General features: G+C 40.1%; 1 protein-coding gene across 1 annotated transcript in view; it reads left to right on the forward strand.

The window, feature by feature from the left end:
* The first annotated feature begins 2,497 nt into the window (after window positions 1–2,497).
* Window positions 2,498–26,172, forward strand: part of LOC133642367 (homeobox protein Dlx3b-like) — a 56,776-nt gene continuing 33,101 nt past the window's right edge. The window contains exon 1 of the mRNA XM_062036512.1: window positions 2,498–3,179. Coding sequence (XP_061892496.1) covers window positions 2,675–3,179 — 505 coding nt within the window. The 5' untranslated portion in view covers window positions 2,498–2,674. The remainder of the gene's footprint in view (window positions 3,180–26,172) is intronic.

The raw sequence follows: 26,172 nt of genomic DNA on the forward strand, positions 1-26,172 counted from the left end.
GACACGTTGGGAAGACTATGTCTCCTGGCTGGCCTGGGAACGCCTCGGGATCCCCCCGGGAAGAGCTGGACGAAGTGGCTGGGGAGAGGGAAGTCTGGGCTTCCCTGCTTAGGCTGCTGCCCCCGCGACCCGACCTCGGATAAGTGGAGGGAGGTGGCATTTTTCATGCACTTATTAGACTGACCATACGTCCTCTTTTCCCCGGACATGTCCTCTTTTGCGGGGCTGTCCGGGCGGAGTTTCTTAAATGCCTCAAATGTCCGGCATTTTGAGTTAGGGTTGCGTGTGTTTTCAATGTACGTTCAGGGTTAAGAAGGGGTTAAAAACAAAACAAATTGTGCGAGCAGCAGCATTGGTGAGGGAGGGGCAGAGACAGAGAGAGAGCGAGAGAGTTATGATAAACGCGCATGTGTCGCCAGGCTCTGCTTTTTATCCATGGATTTATCAGATTTAATGTTTTATTATCTATAGCAGGGGTGTCAAAAGTGTGCCCCGGAGGCCATTTGCGGCCCACAGCTAATGTTTTAAAGGCCCACGGCACATTCTAAAAATACTATTAAAATAAACAAAAACATAACACGAGTGAAATAAAAAAGCTTAAAGGTGAAAAGTAAATTAGAAAAAGTTGCAATGTTGACTAATAAAACAAAGCTGTTTTTTATTCTTTCAAACTGTCATTGCTCAAAACATAATATTGAATCAAAATCAATGTTATTATGAGTTATTGACCTATCCAAGGTTCCCATTACTTCACATCAAATATTCCACTAAGAAAAATATTTTTGGTGGAAGATTTTGCATATTTTGTGTGTTTGCCATTAAAAACATACAAACCCTGTTTCCATATGAGTTGGGAAATTGTGTTAGATGTAAATATAAACGGAATACAATGATTTGCAAATCCTTTTCAACCCATATTCAGTTGAATATGCTACAAAGACAACATATTTGATGTTCAAACTGATAAACTTTATTTTTATTTTGCAAATAATCATTAACTTTAGAATTTGATGGCAGCAACACGTGACAAAGAAGTTGGGAAAGGTGGCAATAAATACTGATAAAGTTGAGGAATGCTCATCAAACACTTATTTGGAACATCCCACAGGTGTGCAGGCAAATTGGGAACAGGTGGGTGCCATGATTGGGTATAAAAGTAGATTCCATGAAATGCTCAGTCATTCACAAACAAGGATGGGGCGAGGGTCACCACTTTGTCAACAAATGCGTGAGCAAATTGTTGAACAGTTTAAGATAAACCTTTCTCAACCAGCTATTGCAAGGAATTTAGGGATTTCACCATCTACGCTCCGTAATATCATCAAAGGGTTCAGAGAATCTGGAGAAATCACTGCACGTAAGCAGCTAAGCCCGTGACCTTCCATCCCTCAGGCTGTACTGCATCAACAAGCGACATCAGTGTGTAAAGGATATCACCACATGGGCTCAGGAACACTTCAGAAACCCACTGTCAGTAACTACAGTTGGTCGCTACATCTGTAAGTGCAAGTTAAAATTCTCGTATGCAAGGCGAAAACCGTTTATCAACAACACCCAGAAACGCCGTCTGCTTCGCTGGGCCTTAGCTCATCTAAGATGGACTGATACAAAGTGAAAAAGTGTTATGTGGTCTGACGAGTCCACATTTCAAATTGTTTTTGGAAACTATGGACATCGTGTCCTCCGGACCAAAGAGGAAAATAACCATGCGGATTGTTATAGGCGCAAGTGGAAAAGCCAGCATCTGTGATGGTATGGGGGTGTATTAGTGCCCAAGACATGGGTAACTTACACATCTGTGATTAATGCTGAAAGGTACATACAGGTTTTGGAGCAACATAGGTTGCCATCCAAGCAACGTTACCATGGACGCCCCTGCTTATTTCAGCAAGACAATGCCAAGCCACGTGTTACATCAACGTGGCTTCATAGTAAAAGAGTGCGGGTACTAGACTGGCCTGCCTGTAGTCCAGACCTGTCTCCCATTGAAAATGTGTGGCGCATAATGAAGCCTAAAATACCACAACGGAGACCCCCGGACTGTTGAACAACTTAAGCTGTACATCAAGCAAGAATGGGAAAGAATTCCACCTGAGAAGCTTCAAAAATGTGTCTCCTCAGTTCCCAAACGTGTGTTTGGGAGTGTTGTTAAAAGGAAAGGCCATGTAACACAGTGGTGAACATGCCCTTTCCCAACTACTTTGGCACGTGTTGCAGCCATGAAATTCTAAGTTAAATATTATTTGCAAAAAAAAAAAAAAGTTTATGAGTTTGAACATTAAATATCTTGTCTTTGTAGTGCATTCAATTGAATATGGGTTGAAAATGATTTGCAAATCATTGTATTCCGTTTATATTTACATCTAACACAATTTCCCAACTCATATGGAAACGGGGTTTCACAATATGGTCAGCCTTCCTACCTACATTAAACCGGTCCCCGGTGCAAAAAAGGTTGGTGAGCCCTGCACTAAATGTATAAGAAGTGACCCCCCATGCCCATCCTTCTACTTTCCGGTGTTGTTGGAAAATGGCCCCCAGGCCACAGTTTGGAAGGCCCATTGCTTTTAAGACTTGAAGGGGGAGGTTGACTGGAGGTTTCTGCGGGAGACGAAGGGAGTCAGACAGGCGACAAGCAGTGCGGGGTAAAGGCTGGGAGTGAGAGGCTGAGCCAATGAGAAGAAGACTTCCACTCCTTCTCTCCTGCCCGGCTTGGCTCACTTCGGCGCGCCCTGTAATTAGGAGCTCCACTTGTGGCTTAGGCGCCGCCACCGTGGACCGCTTTAGGAAGGCCAGCTCCACACTCTCTTTCTCTTTTCTCCTCCAAACACTCGCCGGGACGTCGACATCCTCAACAATGAACGGGCAGCCGTCACCTGTGTTCGAGGACAAGAAGCCGAACCTCCGCGCGTCCCCGAGCCTGCCGGAGCCCTCCCCCGCAGACATGGGCTTCTACGGCGGCCACGGGGCGCTCCACGGCTCGCAGGATTTTTACGCGGCGCAGCAGCCCTACTCGGCCCAGCACATGAGCCCGTACTCGTACAGCCACTACAACCTGAACGGGATGGTCCCCGGCGGAGCCTTCTCTTGCGGTAAAAGTGAGTACTCCTACCCGCACTCGGTGTACAGAGAGCCGGGGTGCTTCAGCAGAGAGGCGCCGCCAACACTACCGGACACCGGTGAGTTGACTTCTTCCTATCAAGTACTTCGAACACTTTTATCTTTGTATTTGTAAGGGAACCTGTTAGTTCAAGCTTTTTTTTTTTTTTACACCAATTCACACAGAAACATGTTAATATTAATCACCACGTGTGTTCATAAAACTATTGCTCGCATACAAAAAATGTTTTTTTACATTCAAAATTGTGCCTAATAATTTCCTCGGTGTTTTATTCATATATACCAGTGGTTCTCAAACTTTTTTTTCCACCAGGTACCACCTCAGAAAAATACCTGGCTCTTCAAGTACCACCATATTGACACAACATTAAAATTCAGTAGCGTAGTAGACCCGAGTATTCATTAAACACAAGGCAAAGGTTTTATTTACAGCAAATTAAGGCCCGGGGGCCACATGCGGCCCGTTAAAGGCCTACTGAAACCCACTACTACCAACCACGCAGTCTGATAGTTTATATATCAATGATGAAATCTTAACATTGCAACACATGCCAATACGGCCGGGTTAGATTAGTAAAGTGCAATTTTAAATTTCCCGCGAAATATCCTGCTGAAAACGTCTCGGTGTGATGACGTTTGCGCGTGACGTCACGGATTGTAGCGGACATATTGGGACAGCATTGTTGCCAGCTATTAAGTCGTCTGTTTTCATCGCAAAATTCCACAGTATTCTGGACATCTGTGTTGGTGAATCTTTTGCAATTTGTTTAATGAACAATGAAGACAGCAAAGAAGAAAGCTATTGGTGGGAAGCGGTGTATTAGCGACCGGCTGCAGCAACACAACCAGGAGGACTTTGAGTTGGATAGCAGACGCGCTACCGTGAGTACGCAGCTTTGGCTTCCAAACATTTGATCGCTTGCCCATACGTGCGTGCCGCTATGTGCATGTCACGTACGTAACTTTGGGGAAATATATGTGCTGTATGAACTTTACGGAGGTAAACGGTACTTTGGGCTGTGGGATTGAGTGTGTTGTGCGGGTGTTTGATTTGTATTAGTGGGTTGTATGGACGGGAGGGGGGAGGTGTTTTTGTTATGAGGATTCATTTTAATTAATTAATTAATAAAATGTGTAAGCCTGGTTGTGTTGTGGCTAATAGAGTATATATATGTCTTGTGTTTATTTACTGTTTTAGTCATTCCCAGCTGAATATCAGGTCCCACCCGCCTCTCACAGCATCTTCCCTATCTGAATCGCTTCCACTGCCCTCTAATCCTTCACTCTCACTTTCCTCATCCACAAATCTTTCATCCTCGCTCAAATTAATGGGGTAATCGTCGCTTTCTCGGTCCGAATCGCTCTCGCTGCTGGTGGCCATGATTGTAAACAATGTGCAGATGTGAGGAGCTCCACAACCTGTGACGTCACGCTACTTCCGGTACAGGCAAGGCTTTTTTATCAGCGACCAAAAGTTGCGAACTTTGTCGTCGATGTTCTCTACTAAATCCTTTCAGCAAAAATATGGCAATATCGCGAAATGATCAAGTATGACACATAGAATGGACCTGCTATCCCCGTTTAAATAAGAACATTTAATTTCAGTAGGCCTTTAAGCTTTTCAATCTGGCCCGCCGGACATTCCCAAAAATTTTTTTTTAGATGTTTAAGATGGAAAGTGTAGCTGCCATTAGGGATGATGTTCGAAACCGATTATCCCGGTTGTTCGATAAGAAAAGAACCGATTCCGTGGACTCGAATCCCTTTTTGAGAACCGGTTCCCGTTATCGAGGTCACTATAGTTAAGAAAAAGGGTTGGTTCTTTATCCGAATCCCTGGGAACGAATCCCAAATGGGCAATGTTATGCCCATTTGATTGTAGACTCTTACTGACACCTTGTGGCGATATGAAAATACTACGCGTCAATAGTTTGGGCACTTCCGGGTTGGCGACGAGAAGTAGACAAGTTGTGTTAGCTTTTACAAGCCTTGGAAAAAATAAGTCTGTAAGTAAACTGTTTAACTTGTTTATGTAACTCAATATTAAGGTGGAAAGTGGTTAAATTTGATAGTAAGATGTTTATTGAAAAACGATTTTTGTGCATTTCCACCATCAAAATAGTTTCAACACTCAGAAGTATTTGTTTGATGATAGTACTGTATATTTGTGCGAAGCTAATATTTACATAATGTGTATTAAATTTCAGTATGTTAATTGAATCACATAGCTTGTCATTGTGTGTATTTCAGTTTAAAAAAACAAAACAAAAACAGTCCAGTGCAAGACAAAAGTAAAGATAGGAAAAGAAAAAGCAAGATCAACAACAATAAAGAGCCTAAATGGATTAATCTGCTTTGGAACTTTATTAGACGTCTTGGATTGTTTGTTAGCTGTCTGCCTGTGTGTGTAGTTAGTATGTTCCAATAGCAGCAGAAGTGCACTTTTTGGAGAGCTGTATTTTCAGTTTTGTGCCCAAGGGACTGATTTTATTTAACACTATATTATTATTTATACACCTATAGTAATCACAGAGACAGGTTGTTTTTGTGTTACTGTATATATTTGTTTTTCTGAAAAATCCCACTTAATATACTTTGGGTAACAACAGTCAATATTTATTTATTTATTTTATTTTATTTTTTTCTTATAAAATAAAAGTGAGCTTTTGTTAAACCAAATATTGTGTTTTTTTCCATATACAACAACCTATCTGGATTCGATAAGAGAATCGATAAGGAATCGGTTCGATAAGAGGATTCGATAATGGGCTCGAACTTGATAATTTCTTATCAAACATCATCCCTTGCTGCCATTATGATGTGCAGTGATGTTTTCTAATGACCGTAAGTCTCGAACTATACTAAGTATTTCAATGGTTGGAATCTGCGCTTTTGGATGATATACCAGTTACTATAGTAATCCAATTAGTTACTATGGTCATCTAATTAGTTACTATGGTAATCGACGTCACAGCAGCTCAGACGAGGCACCGAGCAGTGTGGGTGGGAAGCGTGGTGGGAAGGAGATTTTCACAACAAAGTTCTAAAGCTTAGTGATGTATCAGATATATCAGATTGTAGGTTGGTTTATTTTGTACCCTTCGCGTTCATATTTCACTGTTTGTTGCATTTTGGTTGCGTTTCACTTGATTGTAAAATATGTCGATCGAAAGGGGGTGTGACATTCATATTTTGTCAATATTCAGTGTTTTATCGTCCATAGAAAAATGTAAAATTCCATTACGTTTTTTTAAGGCGGTTTTTAGCATTCAATCAGACATTATTGTGAGGTTTTGTATTAATGTTCCTAAAAATAGATATGCCGGCCCCCAGACACATTTTTTTCTCTAAATGTGGCCCCAGAGTCAAAATAATTGCCCAGGCTTGATTTACAGGGTTGGCACGGGTGCTTAAAAACCTTGAAAATGCTTGGATTTTTAATGTTGTGTTTTCAAGGTTTGGAAAATGCTTGAATTTTGGGTGAAGTGCTTGTAAATGCTTGGAAATGTTCATTATATGTCTCGGCAGTCTGACTCAATAGGCTAATTATAAAATGGGGGGAAAAAAGGTTGCATAGGTTCCTGGTATGTATCACATTTTTATAATTATAATGTATACCTCCACGTGTTACCGTGTTAGTATTTCTCAAATATGTTGACAGGAGGAAGTAAAAAAAGAAAAATTATTTAGTATTGTATTTAGTTCGACTGTTCTGACGTCATTTGGGACGTATTCGTTTTACGTCATCAAATGACGCTCTCGTCACGTGATATATTACGCTCGCAGGATGTTAGTAATGTCAAGCATTTCTGCGGTGTTCTTTGCAAAAATAATGACAATCTAAAAGACGTGAGCTTGTGTGCAAACATCCGTGCGACGTCCTGTTTTGACGTCACGGAATAGCCATCCATTTTCCATGCCGCTTGTCCTCATTAGACAGGGTGCGTACGGGCGCTTAAAAACCTTGAAAATGCTTGGATTTTAATGTTGTGTTTTTAATAGTGATGTCCGATAATGGCTTTTTTGCCGATATTGTCCAACTCTTAATTACCGATACCGATATCAACCGATACTGATATATACAGCCGTGGAATTAACACATTATTGTGCCTAATTTTGTTGTGATGCCCCGCTGGATGCATTAAACAATGTAACAAGGTTTTCCAAAATAAATCAACTCCAGTTATGGAAAAAAGTGCCAACATGGCACTGCCATATTTATTATTGAAGTCACAAAGTGCATTATTTTTTTTAACATGCCTTGAAACAGCAGCTTGGAATTTGGGACATGCTCTCCCTGAGATAATCCTGATACCCACTACAACTATGGGATATACTATACTTTGACTTTCACAAAGTGCATTATTTTTTTTATTTTTTAAACGTGCCTCAAAGCAACAGCTACAAAAACATTGAAGGCACACAGCTTCAGTCCAGAGTATACTAGAGCATACTTGCCAACCTTGACACCTCCGAATTCGGGTTGAGGTGGGTGGGGTTTGGTGGTAGCGGGGGTGTATATTGTAGCGTCCCGGAAGAGTTAGTGCTGCAAGGGGTTCTGGGTACTTGTTCTGTTGTGTTACGGTGCGGATGTTCTCCCGAAATGTGTTTGTCATTCTTGTTTGGTGTGGGTTCACAGGGTGGCGCATATTTGTAACAGTGTTAAAGTTGTTTATACCATCACCGTCAGTGTGACCTGTATGGCTGTTGATCAAGTATGCCGTGCATTCACTTGTGTGTGTGTGAAAGCCGTAGATATTATGTGACTGGGCCGGCACGCAAAGGCAGTGCCTTCAAGGTTTATTGGCGCTCTGTACTTCTCCCTACGTCCGTTTACACAGCGGCGTTTTAAAAAGTCATAAATTTTACTTTTTGAAACCGATACCGATAATTTTGAAACCGATACCGATAATTTCCGATATTACATTTTAAAGCATATATGGCCGATAATATCGGCAGACCGATATTATCGGACATCTCTAGTTTTCAAGGTTTGAAAAATGCTTGAATTTTGGGTGAAGTCTTTGGAAGTGTTCATCATATGTCTCGGCAGTCTGACTCAATAGGCTAATTATAAAATGGAACAAAATGAAATAAGTTTCCTTAAAAATGAAAGCTACACGCTTGTTCTGTTGGCTTTGCACCAGCCCTTACATTAGGTTGTTGTCATGTATATACGGCCCTGTGTCGCCCCCAACAGGACAGTGGTGCATCGGTCCATCGTGCCGGGAGGTTGTCGTTTTAATGAACATTGGATGGAAAATGACAAATGCAAACTTTGGATAAAACGTGGACCAAATCCACGTGTAGCCTGCTGCAAAGTATGCAAAAAGGAAATCCAACATGGTTCGATTTAGTTTTTTGCAAAAAAATTTTGGTTGTTTACTTAACTTGTCTGACTACCTCAGTTAAAGCAAACAAGTTACATTTTGTCGTTTTAGTTAATTCATTAAAATGATTAAATTATTGGACTTGTTTGTACTGTGAAGGTCATGTAATTCATACTTGCCAACCCTCCCGATTTTCCCAGGAGACTCACGAATTTCAGTGCCCCTCCCGAAAATCTCCCGGGGCAACCATTCTCCCGAATTTCTCCCGATTTCCACCCGGACAACATTATTGGGGGCGTGCATTAAAGGCACTGCCTATAGCGTCCTCTACAACCCGTCGTCATGTCCGCTTTTCCTACATACAAACAGCGTGCCGCCCCAATCACTTGATATATGCGGCTTCTACACACACACAAGTGAATGCAAATCATACTTGATCAACAGACATACAGGTCACACTGAGGGTGTCCGTATAAACAACTTCAACACTGTTACAAATATGCACCACCCTGTGAACCCACACCAAACAAGAATGACAAACACATTTCGGGAGAACATCCGCACCGTAACACAACATAAACACAACAGAACAAATACCCAGAACCCCTTGCAGCACTAACTCTTCCGGGACGCTACAATATACACCTCCGCTACCACCAAACCCCGCCCCCACAATTCGGAGGTCTCAAGGTTGGCAAGTATGATGTAATGTATAATTTGTAACCTTTTTCACAACTTAGAGCTGAGTTAATATGAAGGATTTTGTAGTTTTTACACAACATGGTTGTATGCATTTCTTACTCTATTACATTTGTTATGTACTTAACTTGTCTGGCTACCTCAGTGAAAGCAAAAAAAGTTTACTTTTGTCTTTTTGTTAGTTTGTTATCATAACCACAGTTATAGGCTAGATGTGCTTAATGAAAGGTGACTGAGGTTGTGAAAAAAACAAAATATTTCCCTTAAATGTATTATCGTTACATTAATGTGGAACAGTTTTGTTAATAAATGAGTGAAATTGACATTATGAAGGTGCGTGTATTATATCGCATTTTGCAGTTTACAAGCACAAATACGGTGTGAATCCATCCGTGCTGTTCGATGTCATTGAGTGCTGTAAGTAAGAAAAAGAACAAGACATGTGAAAAACAACACAAATGGAGACACGTTTGCAAACACCAATGACTTTGAATAGTCACACTGCTTCATTTTCTATGCCCCATTCAGTGTGATAATAACTGCTGCTTCAATGTTAGACTTAGGTTTTAGCAGATTTTCCGTATTTTTCCTACAGACAGCATTTGGTGACCTCAAACAACAAGGCTATGGATTGATTCACACTGGTTTTCGCCTTTTGAAGTGTCCTGGAAAAACTGGAAAATTGATCTTGAAAGTCCTTAAAAATTGCTTCAATTTGGCCGTGGAAAAGGTGTACGAACAAGTCAATTTAATATTTCTGGCCACTGTAACATTACACACAGTTTGAACAGTAACACTGTGTTTGTATATAGGAAAATAACACACTGTACTTTAATCAAGTGATTCTTTGGCATAGTTTGAGAATCACTCGTCTAAAATGTCCATTAAAACTTTTACTGCTTGTCCCAACAATTAATTGATGAATTTGATGTTGTTTAATGAGTGTTCGTTGTTGTTGGTTTATTTCGATCCCCATCAGCTACTGCAATAGTAGCCGCTATTCTTCCTGGGGTTTAACATTTCAAAAACGCTTTTATAAATGCACAAATAAGGATGTAACGATAAACCGTATTAATGATAACCATAGTAAAACGCCTGATAGTTAATATTACCGTTTTAAATTAACATGATTGATAACTGCACTTTGATAAACTCACTTGCTGGCATAAATGCTAACATGAAAACAAGAGACAATAAGATATTTCCCCTTTAAGAAACAACATACCCCAATCTAAACTTATATGTACACATTATTGTCTGAACGGCTAAGAAAATGTTTTTTTTTTGTTTTTGTTTTTGTTTTTGTCCTGTCCAGCTTCTCAGGCAAACCATATAGTTGATGTAGATGCCCATATCGGCTGTACAAATTTACTTTACAAAAGAGAAGTGTGGGATACTTCTCTTGTTGCCTTATTTGTATTTGAATTTTTTAAATGGATTTATATTGTTATTTGGTGCTGCCGGGCCGGAGAGCAGGAGGTATAGAAAGAGAAGAAAAGGAAGACAGAGGGGGGAATTGTGGGGACAAGAGGGGGATAAGACAGAGAGACGACAACAACAACAACAATAGAACAACATCAGCAAATAGGATAAGTACAAATATGATGGTAAAAGTAAAAGCAAAGAAGCAGTTAGTGAAATAAATAATAATACAGAAATGACAATGAACATAATTACACTAGAAATGGAGCAATACAAATACCTATAGAAATAGCACTATTGATAATGAATAATAACAATAATTACCTCCATTAAGGCTTTTTACATTCAAAATTGTGCCTAATAACTTCCGCGATGTTTTATTCATATATACCAGTGGTTCTCGAACTTTTTTTCACCAAGCACCACCTCAGAAAACACCTGGCTCGCCAAGTACCACCCTATTGCCCGACATTAAAATATCAGTAGCGTAGTAGGCCCAAGTATTCATTAAAAACAAGGCAGAGGTCAATTTAATATTTCTGGCCACTGTAACATTACACACAGTTTGGAAAGTAACACTGTGTTTGCACTTGGATAAACTAACATGCTTGCTTAAATGCTAACATACAAACAAGAGACAGTAAGATATTTCCCCTTTAAGAAACAATATACCCCAATTGTTTACTTATATAAAGACATTATTCTCTGAGCGGCTAAGATATTCAATTGTGTGCATGTAACCTACATTGTGCTCTCTCAGAACAGAGATCATTCTATACTCAAAAGAATACCAGGCGCAGGTGTTTTTACGGTGCGTTCAAGGACCGCTGAACACATTAGGACGCCATAATGCCCGCCAGAAATAATAAATATCATAAATATTTTATTTGTTGTGCACTTTTCATTTAAATCAGGGGTGTCCAAACTTTTCCCACTGAGGGCCGCACATTGAAAAATCAAAGCTAGCAGGGGCCATTTTGATATTTATTATTTTAAAAACCAATACAATATATGTATAAAAAATATACATTTAGGCTTCCACTCAGGCTTTGATCCAAAAAATATAAAAAAATGTGTCATTATTCAGTATTATTATTTGTGTTATTATTCAAGTTTTTAAATCTCTAGATCAGGGGTGTCCAAACGTTTTCCTCAGAGGGCCGCACATTGAGAAATTAAAGCTAGCAGGGGCCATTTTGATATTTTTAATTTTAAAAACCAATACAATATATGTATAAAAAATATACATTTAGGCTTCCACTCAGGCTTGATCCTGGGGACCCCAAAGGGTTTTGGTCCAAAAAAAAAAAAAAAAAAAGTGTCATTATTCAGTATTATTAATTGTGTTATTATTCAAGTTTTTAAATCTCTAGATCAACATTAGGTCGATCTGTCAATATAACATTTTTTAAAGATTTAAATTGTATGCTCTTTTTGTCAAAGAAAACCCTTTTTTAATGAAAAAAAACACAAAATATGCAATATTTTTACCCAATAACATTTTTAAGTGGGATATTTGAGATTATATAATAATTGAGCCTTAAAAAGGTCATAATTTTTTTGTTGAGCAATGACACTTAAAAACTAATCACACTAAAAGTGTAGGGGATCCAAAAGGGTCCTACTCATTAAAGTGTTAAAAAATAAATTATATATATATATTTTTTTTACTGTTTACTTTTAACACAATAATCTCGAGATCAACTTCAGATCTATCTGCATTATAAGTGTTATTGTTGTTTGTTTTGTTTGTTCGTTTTAGGCCCTTCTTTAAAAAAAACAGCTCGTTTTTTTGCATGGCAAACACAAAATATGCAACATTTTCCCCAAAAAACATCACAAAATATTTAATGTGACGTAATTGGAGCCTTGAATAGGTCAATAATGACATTGATTTTGATTCATTATTTTTTTTTAAAGAAATAAACAGCCTACATGGCAGCTTTGTATGATTTGAGTAAACATTGCTACATTTTCTTGTAACATTTCACCTGTTTGCTCTTTAAATACCACTTTTAATGTTTTTTATTTTTTTCAATCGTATTTTTAAAATGTGCCGTGGGGCCGATAAAAAAAGACCTGCGGGCCGCAAATGGCCCCCTTGCCGCACTTTGGACACACCTGATTTAAATGAATCTTAAATTGCTACAGTACAAACTAATGTTTAAAACAATAAAAGCCTAGCCAATAAAACAGATAAAATACTAGAACTCATCCATCCATCCATCCATCTTCAACCGCTTATCCGGAATCGGGTCGCGGGGACAGCAGCTCCAGCAAAGACCCCCAGACTTCCCTCTCCAGAGCAACATTTGCGACTTCCTCCTGGGGAATTCCGAAGCGTTCCCAGGCCAGAGAGGAGATGTAATCCCCCCATCTGGTCCTTGGCCTGCCGCGGGGCCTCCTCCCACTGGGACGTGCAACGAGGACCTCCCTAGGGAGACGCTCGTGAGGCATCCGCACGAGATGCCCGAACCACCTAAGCTGGCTCCTTTCCAAGCGAAGGAGCAGCGGCTCTACTCCGAGTCTCTCTCGGGTGACTGCACTTCTCACCCTATCTCTAAGGGAGATGCCAGCCACCCTTCTGAGGAAACTCATTTCGGCCGCTTGTAGCCGCGATCTTATTCTTTCGGTCATTACCCACACTTCATGACCATAGGTGAGAGTAGGAATGTAGATAGCTCGGTAGACCGAGAGCTTTGCCTTCTGGCTCAGCTCCCGTTTCGTCACAACAGTGCGGCAGAGAGACTGCAATACTGCCCCAGCTGCTCCGATTCTCCGGCTGATTTCCTTCTCCATCTTTCCCTCACTCGTGAACAAGACCCCGAGATACTTAAACTCCTCCACCTGGGACAGAGTCCTGTCCCCTACCCGGACTGTACAAACCATCGGTTTCCTGCTGAGAACCATGGCCTCAGATTTGGAGATGCTGATCCTCATTCCAGCCGCTGAACACTCTGCTGCGAACCGATCCAGTGAGAGCTGAAGGTCACGAACCGAAGGTGCCATCAGGACCACATCATCTGCAAACAGCAGTGATGCAACCTTTAGCCCCCCGAGACGTATACCCTCTCCGCCATGGCCACGGCTCCGCCTAGAAATCCTGTCCATGAAAATCACAAACAGGATAGGTGACAGAGCGCAGCCCTGGCGGAGACCAACCCCCACTGGAAACGGATCCGACTTACATCCAAGCACCCGGACACAACTCTCGCTTTGGTTGTACAGAGATTGGATGGCCCTCAGCAGGGTTCCCCTCACTCCGTACTCCCTCAGCACCTCCCACAAGATCTCCCGAGGGACGCGGTCATACGCCTTCTCCAAATCCACAAAACACATGTAGACTGGATAGGCATACTCCCAGGCCCTCTCCAGGATTCCCGCAAGCGTAAAGAGTTGGTCAGTTGTTCCACGACCAGGACGGAATCCACATTGCTCCTCTTGAATCTGAGGTTCGACTATCGGCCGGACCCTCCTTTCCAGTACCTTGGCGTAAACTTTCCCAGGGAGGCTGAGTAGTGTGATACCCCTGTAATTAGCACACACCCTCTGGTCCCCCTTTTTGAAAAGGGGAACCACCACCCCAGTCTGCCACTCCCTCGGCACTGTCCCAGACTTCCACGCAATGTTGAAAAGGCGTATCAACCAAGACAGCCCATCAACACCCAGAGCCTTCAGCATTTCTGGACGGATCTCGTCAACCCCCGGAGCTTTGCCACCGTGGAGTTGTCTAACTACCTCAGTGACTTCACTCCGAGAGATCGACGTCGATCCCCCATCATCCTCAGGCCCTGCTCCTATCAGGGAGGGTGTGTCTGATGTAGTTGGGTTCAGGAGTTCCTCAAAGTGCTCTTTCCAACGCCCCACGACTTCCTCACTTGAAGTCAGCAAAGTCCCATCCTTGCCGTACACAGCTTGGATGGTTCCCTGCTTCCCCCTCCTGAGGTGCCGTATGGTCTTCCAGAACAGCTTTGGTGCCGCCCGATAGTCCTTCTCCATGGATTCCCCGAACTGCTCCCACACCCTCTGCTTAGCCTCGTCCACAGCCACGGCCGCTGCCCTTCGGGCCCGTCGGTACCTTGCAACTGCCTCCGGAGTCCCCTGGGATAACATACCCCGGTAGGACTCCTTCTTCAGTCGGACGGCTTCCCTGACCACCACTGTCCACCAGGGTGTTCGAGGGTTACCGCCCCTTGAGGCACCTAAGACCTTCTGGCCACAGCTCGCATCTGCAGCTTTAGCAATAGAGGCTTTGAACATTGCCCATTCCTGTTCAATGTCCCCAACCTCCACAGGGATGGCAGAGAAGTCCCGCCGGAGGTGGGAGTTGAAGTCCTTCCGGACAGAGGACTCCTCCAAACGTTCCCAGTTCACCCGCACTACACGCTTGGGTTTGCCAGGTCTGTCCAGAGGTTTCCCCCGCCATCTAACCCAACTCACCACCAGATGGTGATCAGTTGACAGTTCAGCCCCTCTCTTCACCCGAGTGTCCAAAACATACGGCCTCAGATCAGCTGATACGATTACAAAATCGATCATTGATCTTTGGCCTAGGGTGCTCTGGTACCAGGTACACCTATGAGCATCCTTATGCTTGAACATGGTGTTTGTTATCGCAAGTCCGTGACTAGCACAGAAGTCCAGTAACAATCCACCACTCAGGTTCAGATCAGGGAGACCGTTCCTCCCAATCACGCCAGTCCAAGTATCACTGTCATTGCCCACGTGCGCGTTGAAGTCCCCCAGCAAGCCTATGGAATCCCCTACCGGCGCCCCATACAGGACCCCATGCAAGGTATCCAAGAAGGCTGAATACTCTGAACTCCTGTTTGGTGCGTATGCACAAACAACAGTCAGAGTTTTCCCCCCTCCAACCCTAAGGCGAAGGGAGGCGACCCTCTTGTCCACTGGGGTGAACTCCAACGTACAGGCACTCAGCCGGGGACTCGTGAGTATCCCCACACCCGCCTGTGCCCTCACACCCTGAGCAACTCCAGAAGTGAACAAGGTCCATCCCTTGTCCAGGAGTGTGGTTTCAGAGCCCTTGCTATGCGTAGAGGTAAGCCCCACCAGATCCAACCGGTAGCGCTCCACCTCTCGCACCAGCTCAGGCTCCTTCCCCACCAGCGTAGAGACGTTCCACGTCCCGAAAGTCAGCCTCTGCTGCCCCGAATTGGTCCGTCCGGAGCCTCCACTTTCACCGCCATCCACTTGGCAGCGCACCCGACCCCACTGGTTCCGACCGCGGGTGGTGGGCCCACGTGGCAGAGAAGATGGTGTGTCCACGTAGCTTCTTCGGGCTGTGCCCGGCCGGGCTCCGTGGCAAGCCCGGCCACCAGGCGCTCGCTGACGAGCCCTACCTCCGGGCCTAGCTCCGGAGGAGGGCCCCGGGCTTCCTCCGGGCCGGGTAACGCATCCTCTTTTAGTATAGTTCATGGGGGGTATCGTAACCCTGATGGGGGGGGGCATTCGGGTGCTACACCTTGCCCAAGGGTGACCCGGAACTATGTAAGGCAGGGGCGTTCAACTCCCTGAGGCTTAATACAAGCCCACATACTAGAACTCAGTGAAGCATAAACACAAAACATGCAAAAAATTGCTTTTCTTACAGTGTGTCAGTTTATTTTTGTTATTAAAAAAATCTATCAGGGTGTATAAGTACATTTTGAGCACATTCGACAATACCGCGGTAATAACCATGCTATGAAATGTTCCTATGGTTACAGTCCTTATGTACAACATTAAGGCACACATTCATACATACATAATAAAACCATATTCAAAATAAAACAACCGCTCCACGTTAATTACATACAATCGTTTTGCTAGAATAGGATCACACAACACCCAGAAAAACGCAATATTGTTCTCAAAGCAAAAAGCACAAATTATTTGCACGCAATTCAGGTAGAAACCACAAATTGACCAAAAATAAAATCAAAGTTTTATTCTTGTGTAAATATATAAAGTCTTAATCTTTTACTTGTAACTAATATAAATTAATGAAATTCAGACCATGTGCAGTGCCTAGAACTTTAAATAATAAATAATGATTTTTATCAAAATATTTTTTCAACTAATGCGCGCATGTTAAAAGTGCATTTTCAATGTTGATGATGTGCATTTATTAGAAAAAATATATAAATAAATACAATTAAATCCTTGTTGTTTAACTTTTTTCACCTTTGTAAAGTTTTTATGCAGTTACATATTAATGTTGAAAAAAAAAGGCCACGTGCCAACGAAATATGAATTTGGTTCCACTAAAGACCCATGGGCTGCATTTTGGACACCGCCGAGGTAAGCAAGGTGTACGTCAAGGGTGTCAAAAAAAAAAAAATCAATTTTCGAATGAATCGCGATTCCTATTTGTAATTATTTTTAATCAACTTAAAAAAATAAAGTTTTTTTTTACTATTATTTCTTTCTTTTTAGTTTGGTTTATCTATTTTATGGAGTAATGTAGAAATCTCAGAACTGGCACCCAATGTCATTAAAAAAGTATTGATTTTGAATCGAGAATCGATTCTGAATTGAATCGTTAACCCCAACAGTTGAAGTGAATCCTGCAGTGCCCAAATATTCACGGCCCTAGTATTCGTTCAGAACTTGTACTGGGATAAAAAGATACAAATAAATCGGGAATAATTTTTTGGTATTTAAAGATTAATTTAGCTATTGGGATATAGGATATGCTATTGGGGTGAAGCAACATGGGTAGTAAATGTGTCTGAAGTAAACAAGCTACAGCAAAACTTTAGTTACATAAATCACATTCCGAAAAATAGCTGACAAAAAGGAGAGGACTGAAAGTGGTGCCTTGAGGAACGCCTCATTCAATAAATCACAAACTAGGCCCCAGTGTTCTACTGTACTGCTTGCTAGGTTAAAATGTCAATGCAAAGATCTACTACTGTATTGACTGTGGTCCAAGTTCCTCAAGACCAGTGTTTTTCAACCACACTAGTGTGCCGTGAGATACAGTCTGGTGTGCCGTTGGAGATTATCTAAGTTCACCTATTTGGGTTAAAAATATTTTTTGCAAACCAGTAATTATAGTCTGCAAATGATGTGTTGTTGTTGAGTGTCTGTGCTGTCTAGAGCTCAGCAGAGTAACCGTGTAATACTCTTCCATATCAGTAGGTGGCAGCCGGTAGCTAATTGTTTTGTACATGTCGGAAACAGCGGGAGGCAGTGTGCAGGTAAAAAGGTGTCTAATGCTTAAACCAAACGTAAACAAAAAGTGAGTGCCCCTAAGAAAAGGAATTGAAGCTTAGGGAAGGCTATGCAGAACGATACTAAAACTGAACTGGCTACAAAGTAAACAAAAACAGAATGCTGGACGACAGCAAAGACTTACTGTGGAGCAAAGACGGCGTCCACAATGTACATCCGAACATGACATGACAATCAACAATGTCCCCACAAAGAAGGATAAAAACAACTGAAATAGTCTTGACTGCTAAAACAAAGTAGATGCGGGAAATATCGCTCAAAGGAAGACATGAAACTGCTACAGGAAAATACCAAAAAAAGGGAAAAAGCCACCAAAATAGGAGCGCAAGACAAGAACTAAAACACTGCACACAGGAAAACAGCAAAAAACTCAAATAAGTCAAGGCGTGATGTGACAGGTGGTGACAGTACACCAACTTTGAGACAAGAGCTATATTGATGCATGCTTGGTTATGGTTTAAAGTCATATCTATCAATTGCAACGACGACTTTTTATTGTCAACTGAGTTTCGTTTTTTAATGGTTTCTGCTGGTGGTGTGCCTCCGCATTTTTTCTACGCAAAAAATGTGCCTTGGCTCAAAAAAAGGTTGAAAAACAACTGCTCTATACAACAGGAGCTTGTGTTTTTAGGAATTTGCTGCAAAAATGTTTGCCTACCAAGTTTTGAACTGAACTCAGAGGCTCGTATATGTCATTCCCACGCCGCCGATTAAAAGGCGATGACTTACAGCAGGGTTGTCCAAAGTGCGGCCCGGGGGCCATTTGCGGCCCGCAGCTAATTGTTTACCGGCCCGGCACACATTCTGGAAATACTATTGTAAAACTAAAAAAGAACATTAAAAAAAGTGGAATGAGGTGAAATCTAACGAGAAAAAGTTGCAATGTTGACACAAAAGCTGCCCTGCAGGATGTTTTTTTTTTCTTTTGTCTTTCTTTATTTTTATTTTTTTGCCATTGCTCAAAAAAAAAAAAAAAAAGACAAAAAAATCCATGTTATAATGAATTGTTTTCAGGGCTCCAATTACTTCAAATATTTCACTTTAAAATGTTTTATGTGGTAAATATTGCATATATTGTGTAGTAGCCATATAAAAACATCAAAGTTTTCTTTGACAAAAGCGCATAAAACAAACAAAATAATAGTTCCAGCATAAAATCGACAGATATATCTGAAGTTGATCTCGTAACTTAAGTGTTGAAAGTAAAAGAAAAACCTAATAAAAATTTATAACTTTATGAGTGGGGCACCTTTTGGATCCCAAATATATTTAGTGATTTTTTATTTATCTTTTCACTGTGATTACTCAAAAATATGAAATAATTCAAATCAATGGTGTCCTGCATTATTGATCTTTTAGGGCTCTAATGACTAAATACTGCATATTTCAATTTTACTATAAAAAAACTAAGTTGTTTTTGACAGATAAGCCATAAAACATTTTTTTTAATTTGTATTACTTTATATCAACTTTAAGTTGATATAGAGATTTACTGTAAACGTTAAATAAGTTAAAAAAGATAATAATCTGACTTATTTTTAACATTTTAATGACTGAGACCCTTTATGGTCCCCAGGACCCCTAAAGGTAAAATAAATAAAAAATGCATATATTTTGTTATGGTTTGAAAATGAAAAATATCAAAATGGCCCCCACATACTTTAATTTTTCCGTGTGCGGCCCTCAGTGGAAAAAGTTTGGACACCCCTGACTTACAGACAGGTAAACTCCTAAATATACAAAACAAATGGTACAAAAATAGACCTTCCAAGTACAATGATGTATTTTTTCCATAGAGTGCACTTCACATGGCGTTAAAAATATTTACAGTCTTTGTTTAATCAGTTAGCATCGTGCATGATTAACACACACCTGATGGCCAATAGCTTCACCATGAACATGCATGTATTTGTGCATTTACAAATCAATAGTTTGTGTCACTGTGCATTAACACACATGTTGCATCATGACATACCACAGAAGTAGTCAATCTTAACACAAATGAGCACAAAGTTTGATGTCAGTGGACCCGCTTCTGAGTACACGCCGCAGTGATGTCACACGCTGGCAGCCGTGTGGAGGAATATTAGTTGGGCTCAGGCAGGATCAGGTCCTCCACTTCAAAGCACTTTTTCAAACCAGAATGAAAGGAAAGTCACGGCTCGGGCCGCCACGTCTGCCACGTCTGTGGGTGAAAAGGAAAATGACGCGTGTGAAGGCTAGGAGTGCATTGAAGCTACTTTCTGACAAGGTAACTACATCAGTCATAGTAAACCACAACCAGTACTAGGACACACTCTTGGGGATCACACAACACATTTTAAAGAACCTTAAAAAACATTTTATGGAAGAACCATTTCAGTGATGGTGTAAATCTGGAAAAAGGTGCAGATAGAGGGCCTTATTTTCCATGAGAACTCTATGACATCTGTACGGAGCCCCTAAAGCAGGGGTCACCAACGCGGTGCCCGCGGGCACCAGATAGCCCGTAAGGACCAGATGAGTAGCCCGCTGGCCTGTTCTAAAAATAGCTCAAATAGCAGCACTTACCAATGATCTGCCTCTATTTTTTAAATTGTATTTATTTACTAGCAAGCTGGTCTCGCTTTGCCCGACATTTTTAATTCTAAGAGAGACAAAACTCAAATAGAATTTGAAAATCCAAGAAAATATTTTAAAGACTTGTTTAAATAAATTCATTTTTTTTTTTACTTTGCTTCTTATAACTTTCAGAAAGACAATTTTAGAGAAAAAATGAAACCTTAAAAAGGATTTTAGGATTTTTAAACACATATACCTTTTACCTTTTAAATTCCTTCCTCTTCTTTCCTGACAGTTTAAATCATTGTTCAAGTAAAACATTTTTTATTATTGTAAAGAATAATAAATACATTTTAATTTAATTCTTCATTTTAGCTTCTGTTTTTTCGACGAAGAATATTTGTGAAATATTTCTTCAAACTTATTATGATTAAAATTCAAAAAAATTATTCTGGCAAATCTAGAAAATCTGTAGAATCAAATTTAAATCTTATTTCAAAGTCTTTTGAATTTCTTTTAAAAATTTTGTTCTGGAAAATCTAGAAGAAATAATGATTTGTCTTTGTTAGAAATATAGCTTGGTCCAATTTGTTATATATTCTAACAAAGTGTAGATTGGATTTTAACCTATTTAAAACATGTCATCAAAATTCTAAAATTAATCTTAATCAGGAAAAATGACTAATGATGTTCCATAAATTCTTTTTTTAATTTTTTCAAAAAGATTTGAATTAGCTAGTTTTTGTCTCCTTTTTTTTCGGTTGAATTTTGAATTTTAAAGAGTCGAAATTGAAGATAAACTATGTTTCAAAATGTAATTGTCATTTTTTTTCATGTTTTCTCCTCTTTTAAACCGTTCAATTAAGTGTAAATATAATTAATTATTAATAATAACAGAGTTAAAGGTAAATTGAGCAAATTGGCTATTTCTGGCAATTTATTTAAGTGTTTTTAAACTGGTAAGTGTGTATCAAACTGGTAGCCCTTCACATTAATCAGTACCCAAGAAGTAGCTCTTGGTTTCAAAAAGGTTGGTGACCCTTGCCCTAAAGGGACATGGGGAAAACATTTTTTTTTTTCATTTTTTATTTTTTTAGACATGAGAAAGTTTCTCGTGCGCACGAGATACATGTTTAAAAAAAAAAAAAAAAAATTCTAAAAAAAAAAAAATTCCCCCATGTCCCTTTAGGACAGGGGTGTCCAAACTTTTTCCACTGAGGGCCACACACGGAAAAATTAAAGCATGTGGGGGCCATTTTGATATTTTTCATTTTCAAACCATAACAAAATATATGCATTTTTTAAAATTTATTTTACCTTTAGGGGTCCCGGGGACCATGAAGAGTCTCAGTCATTAAAATGTTAAAAATAAGTCAGATTATTATTATTTTTTAATTATTTAACGCCTACAGTAAATCTCTATATCAACTTCAAGTTGATATAAAGTAATACAAATTAAAAAAAATGTTTTATGGCTTTTTTGTCAAAAACAACTTAGTTTTTTTATAGTAAAACTGAAATATGCAGTATTTTGTAATTAGAGCCCTAAAAGATCAATAATGCAGGACACCATTGATTTTAATTCTTTCATATTTTTGAGTAATCACAGTGAAAAGATAAATAAAAAATCACTAAATATATTTGGGATCCAAAAGGTGCCCCACTCATAAAGTGATAAATTTTTATTAGGTTTTTCTTTTACTTTCAACACTTAAGTTACGAGATCAACTTCAGATATATCTGTGGATTTTATGCTGGAACTATTATTTTGTTTGTTTTATGCGGTTTTGTCAAAGAAAACTTTGATGTTTTTGTATGGCAACTACACAATATATGCAATATTTACCACATAAAACATTTTAAAGTGAAATATTTTGTAATTTGAGCCTTGAAAATTAATTATAACATGGATTTTTTGTCATTATTTTTTTTTTTTTGAGCAATGGCAAAAAAATAAAAATGAAGAAAGACAGAATAAAAAAAAAACAGCCTGCATGGCAGCTTTTGTGTCAACATTGCAACTTTTTCTCATTAGATTTCACCTCATTCCACTTTTTTTAATGTTCTTTTTTATTTTTACAATAGTATTTCCAGAATGTGTGGCGGGCCGGTAAACAATTAGCTGCGGGCCGCAAATGGCCCCCCCGGGCCGCACTTTGGACACCCCTGCTTTAGGGGCTTTGTACATCTATATGATTTACCCGAACTCCAATTTTTAAACATTAATTTTCAGGTAAAAATATCTGTTTCGCGTTTTTTTTTGTTTTTAATTTTTTTAATGAAATATCAATAAATATACGATGTAAACAAAATGTATTTAACGCTCGCCTCAGCCGCAGGGACTCGCTGCTTCTCTTACCTAAAGAACGGTTAGTTGATCAGAAGCACCAAAACAAGCTAGAGCTTATGTGTCAAAGTCAAGGCCAGAATTATCTATGATGATATTTGATTAGTATTAGAACCGGCCCGCAGGCCACAGCCACCTGCTGCTGTTTTGCACGCACCAATACTCCCATCAGTGTTGGCGCTAGGAATTTTCAAAATGGGGCCCCAGGGACCCCATTAAGTCATAAAAATGAGGTCCCACAGTACATTTTTGGGGTCCCACTTTTTGGTAACCGTTTTGAAAACAAATGATCCTGTTATATCTCACATTCTATATTGTGTTTGGGAAAAAGGTTGTCATAAACGTTAAAAATAATAGAAATAATAATAAAGTAATACAAAGGAAAACACATTTTTATGCATATGTAAATGTATTCAGTTATAAACATTCATTCACTTTCTTCTTTCCTTCATGGATCTAAACTTTACCGCTGCTGGTATTTAAATTTTTTTTTTTTATATTGTAATATTTTCAGAATGTGTTTGTTCTATTTTTGGCCAAAGTAAGACAAATAAAGCAATCTTAAGTTATCTTCATTTTTTAATTTTAACCTCTAAAGGCCTTCGTGGCCACATGCGTGGACTAGGGATGTCCCGATCCGATATATGGATCGGATCGGCCGCCGATATTTGCCAAAAAATGCGTATCGGCAAGGCATGGAAAAATGCAGATCCAGATGCAGTTTAAAAAAAGATTCCGGTCCGTGTTTTCCAACGCACAGATTTAAATAATACATTCCACTTTTCTGCTGCTCCCTAATTTCCGTTCCGCATTTTCCAGCACACCTTCAACACATCCACAGGTCTGTGTCCTAACCGTTAAGACGGCCATGTGAATTAAAAGTTACCGGTAAAAATGTCAGCTGTCTCTGTGCGATATAAAAAATGACTATATCGTGATATTCGAGTATATGTTCTCACGCAGTTGCTTTTAGCTCCTGGCATTACACGACAGGCTCTTCTCACTCTTTCTTGTGTCTCCTTCTCACAGACAGCAAGCGCTGTCTGTGAGTCACAGTACGTCACATACGTATACGCACTCTCCCAGCAGAGAGGTAGCAGCATGGCTAATGTTAGCTGTGATGCTAGCGTAGCCGTGTGAGCGGTAATAATGAAGGAAGAATTAATTAATTCACAAGAAAAACAGCAGGGGGTCCATCGTCTGGCGGTGGTTTGGCTTCAAGTGCTATAAAAAGTAGCATTACTGCTAATATATAGCATCATTTGAAAAGTCCCCTGCTAGAAAATGAAGAGTGTTTGAAACTCCGCACGTCAACATCTCCATTGTGTATTATTCAAACTCACCTAATTCAGCTTGCTAGTTGTTATCAAGAGTACTAAAACCCTTTTCAACATGAATCTGACAACTAAGTAGGCTAAATAACTTTAAACTTTAATACATGCTCGGATAAGGCCAGTATAGGCCAGTATCGGTATCGGATCGGAAGTGCAAAAACAACATCGGTATCGGATCGGAAGTGCGAAAACCTGGATCGGGACATCCCTAGCGTGGACAGCACCTTTTAGCTCTTATTTCCAAAATTGTGTACACTACTGAATTGGGGTCTTATGCCGACATATGGACACTTATACTGCCATCTGGTGGTGTCAGAAGAGTATAACATACAATGGAATTAGGAGAAAAAAAAGTGTAAAAATAAAAATGAGCATGTCACTACACATGAAGTACACGTTTGTGTACTTATTGACTAAGTACATCATATAAAAAGATGATTTTGAGTTTTTATTCTAATTAGAGTCCAATAAGCCCAAATAGCAAAGAGAAATAAAAAAATAATGTAAACAAACAGCTTGGGCCTTAAAAGGTTAATGCCATGATTTTAATAGTCTGGCCCGCGTGTGCACAGATTTTCCTCCATTCGGCCCCTGAGCTAAAATGAGTTTGACACCCCTTAGTGTTGGCTCCTTTTCAAATTTTCTTGTAATCAGACAATATTTTCGGTACATTAGATGGAATTTTTACCTGACATGTTTCGACTGTCAACTGTCGTCTTCTTCAGACCTGACCACTGTGACGTGTTGCCTATCAGCTCTTCTTATAGGCGTGGCCAATCAGGTAGACTTGATAGGTCTGCCTTCTGAAGAAGACTGCAGATGACAGTCGAAACATGTCAGGTAAAAATTCCACGTAATACACCGAAAATATTGTCTGATTACAAGAACATTTGAAAAGTATATGAATACGAATACATAATGAACCTTTTTGAGTAGCTAGTTGGCTAACCATCTGGCTTGCTTACTCACTCTCCGAGCCACAACGTTGGTGGCTCTCCACTTTGCTGCTAATCGTATTCGGATGATTACAATCCGAACACTGTTCGCTCCGAACCAGTTGCAGTTCGAGAGCAGTGAATCTCATACTGTCCTCCAACCAGTGGTACGTAGTGTTTGTGTGTTGTGTTTAATGCTACAGTGGCCAAAAATATCAAATATACCTGTTAAACAAAACCTCGGCCTTGTTTTTAATGAATACTTGGGCCTACTACGCTATTGTATTTTAATGTCGGTCATTGTGGTGGTACTTTGAGAGCTGAGCTTGTTGAAAAATGTTTGACAACCACTCATCTAGAGGAGAATGTACGTTTTTGAACAGAGGTCACAACAACAGGAGTATATTACCCGAGAGGGCGTGGCTACAGGGTAGAGTTGCCAAATGGGAAACATTCTCCGAGTTCTTTGCATGCAGGCTACATTACATTTCAATGGTAATAATGTTGGTACATTATCTACTAAAAAAACGTGTGGTTCATTACATGGGACATGTACGTGTCAAAACCAGAGAGGTTGGTAGATGAAACTAAATCTACAGGTAAAATGTAATGTAGAAATGCACCCAATTGCAGGAAATGTAGTCTTGATTTTTCAAAATGTTCTTTCACTCCCACCCCTGGGTTTACAGTGACGAGGTTATATCTAATTGGCATATTCGGCCATGACACATGCGCTGTTGTAGAGAAGAGTACCGAGACAAAAAGTGAGTGAAAAAAACAAAAATCTTAGACTGTCGAAGCAAGCAGCGTTGGTCGGGCCCGCATATTTGGCAGGTGCTAGTTGCTTAAGGATGTCAATCTATGAAATGTAGGTTTAAGTGAGACCTACATAGAGGTTTTTGTTTCATGTCTCTAAGACGTTCCTACCGGAAGTTACAAGCAGTTTTGTCTGTGTTTTATTCAAAAATTGCGCTTTTGAGTCTTGGGGTTCGGTTTTTTCATTAGATCGCAATTTCCACCAGTCCGGATGTGTGTGAAAAGTTTGGTGAGTTTTTAAGTATTTTAAGGGGGTCAAATTACAGCTCAAAGAGGCAAAAATTAGTGTTTTTAGTACAATTTTGTCTTGAAGGGGGATTTGCCAACTTCCTGTTGGTTTTTGCCCGAGGATGTTAAATTATGAAATGTAGGTCTAAGTGAGACCTACATAG

Source organism: Entelurus aequoreus, linkage group LG25 (genome assembly GCF_033978785.1).
Source record: "Entelurus aequoreus isolate RoL-2023_Sb linkage group LG25, RoL_Eaeq_v1.1, whole genome shotgun sequence".
NCBI lineage: Eukaryota > Metazoa > Chordata > Actinopteri > Syngnathiformes > Syngnathidae > Entelurus > Entelurus aequoreus.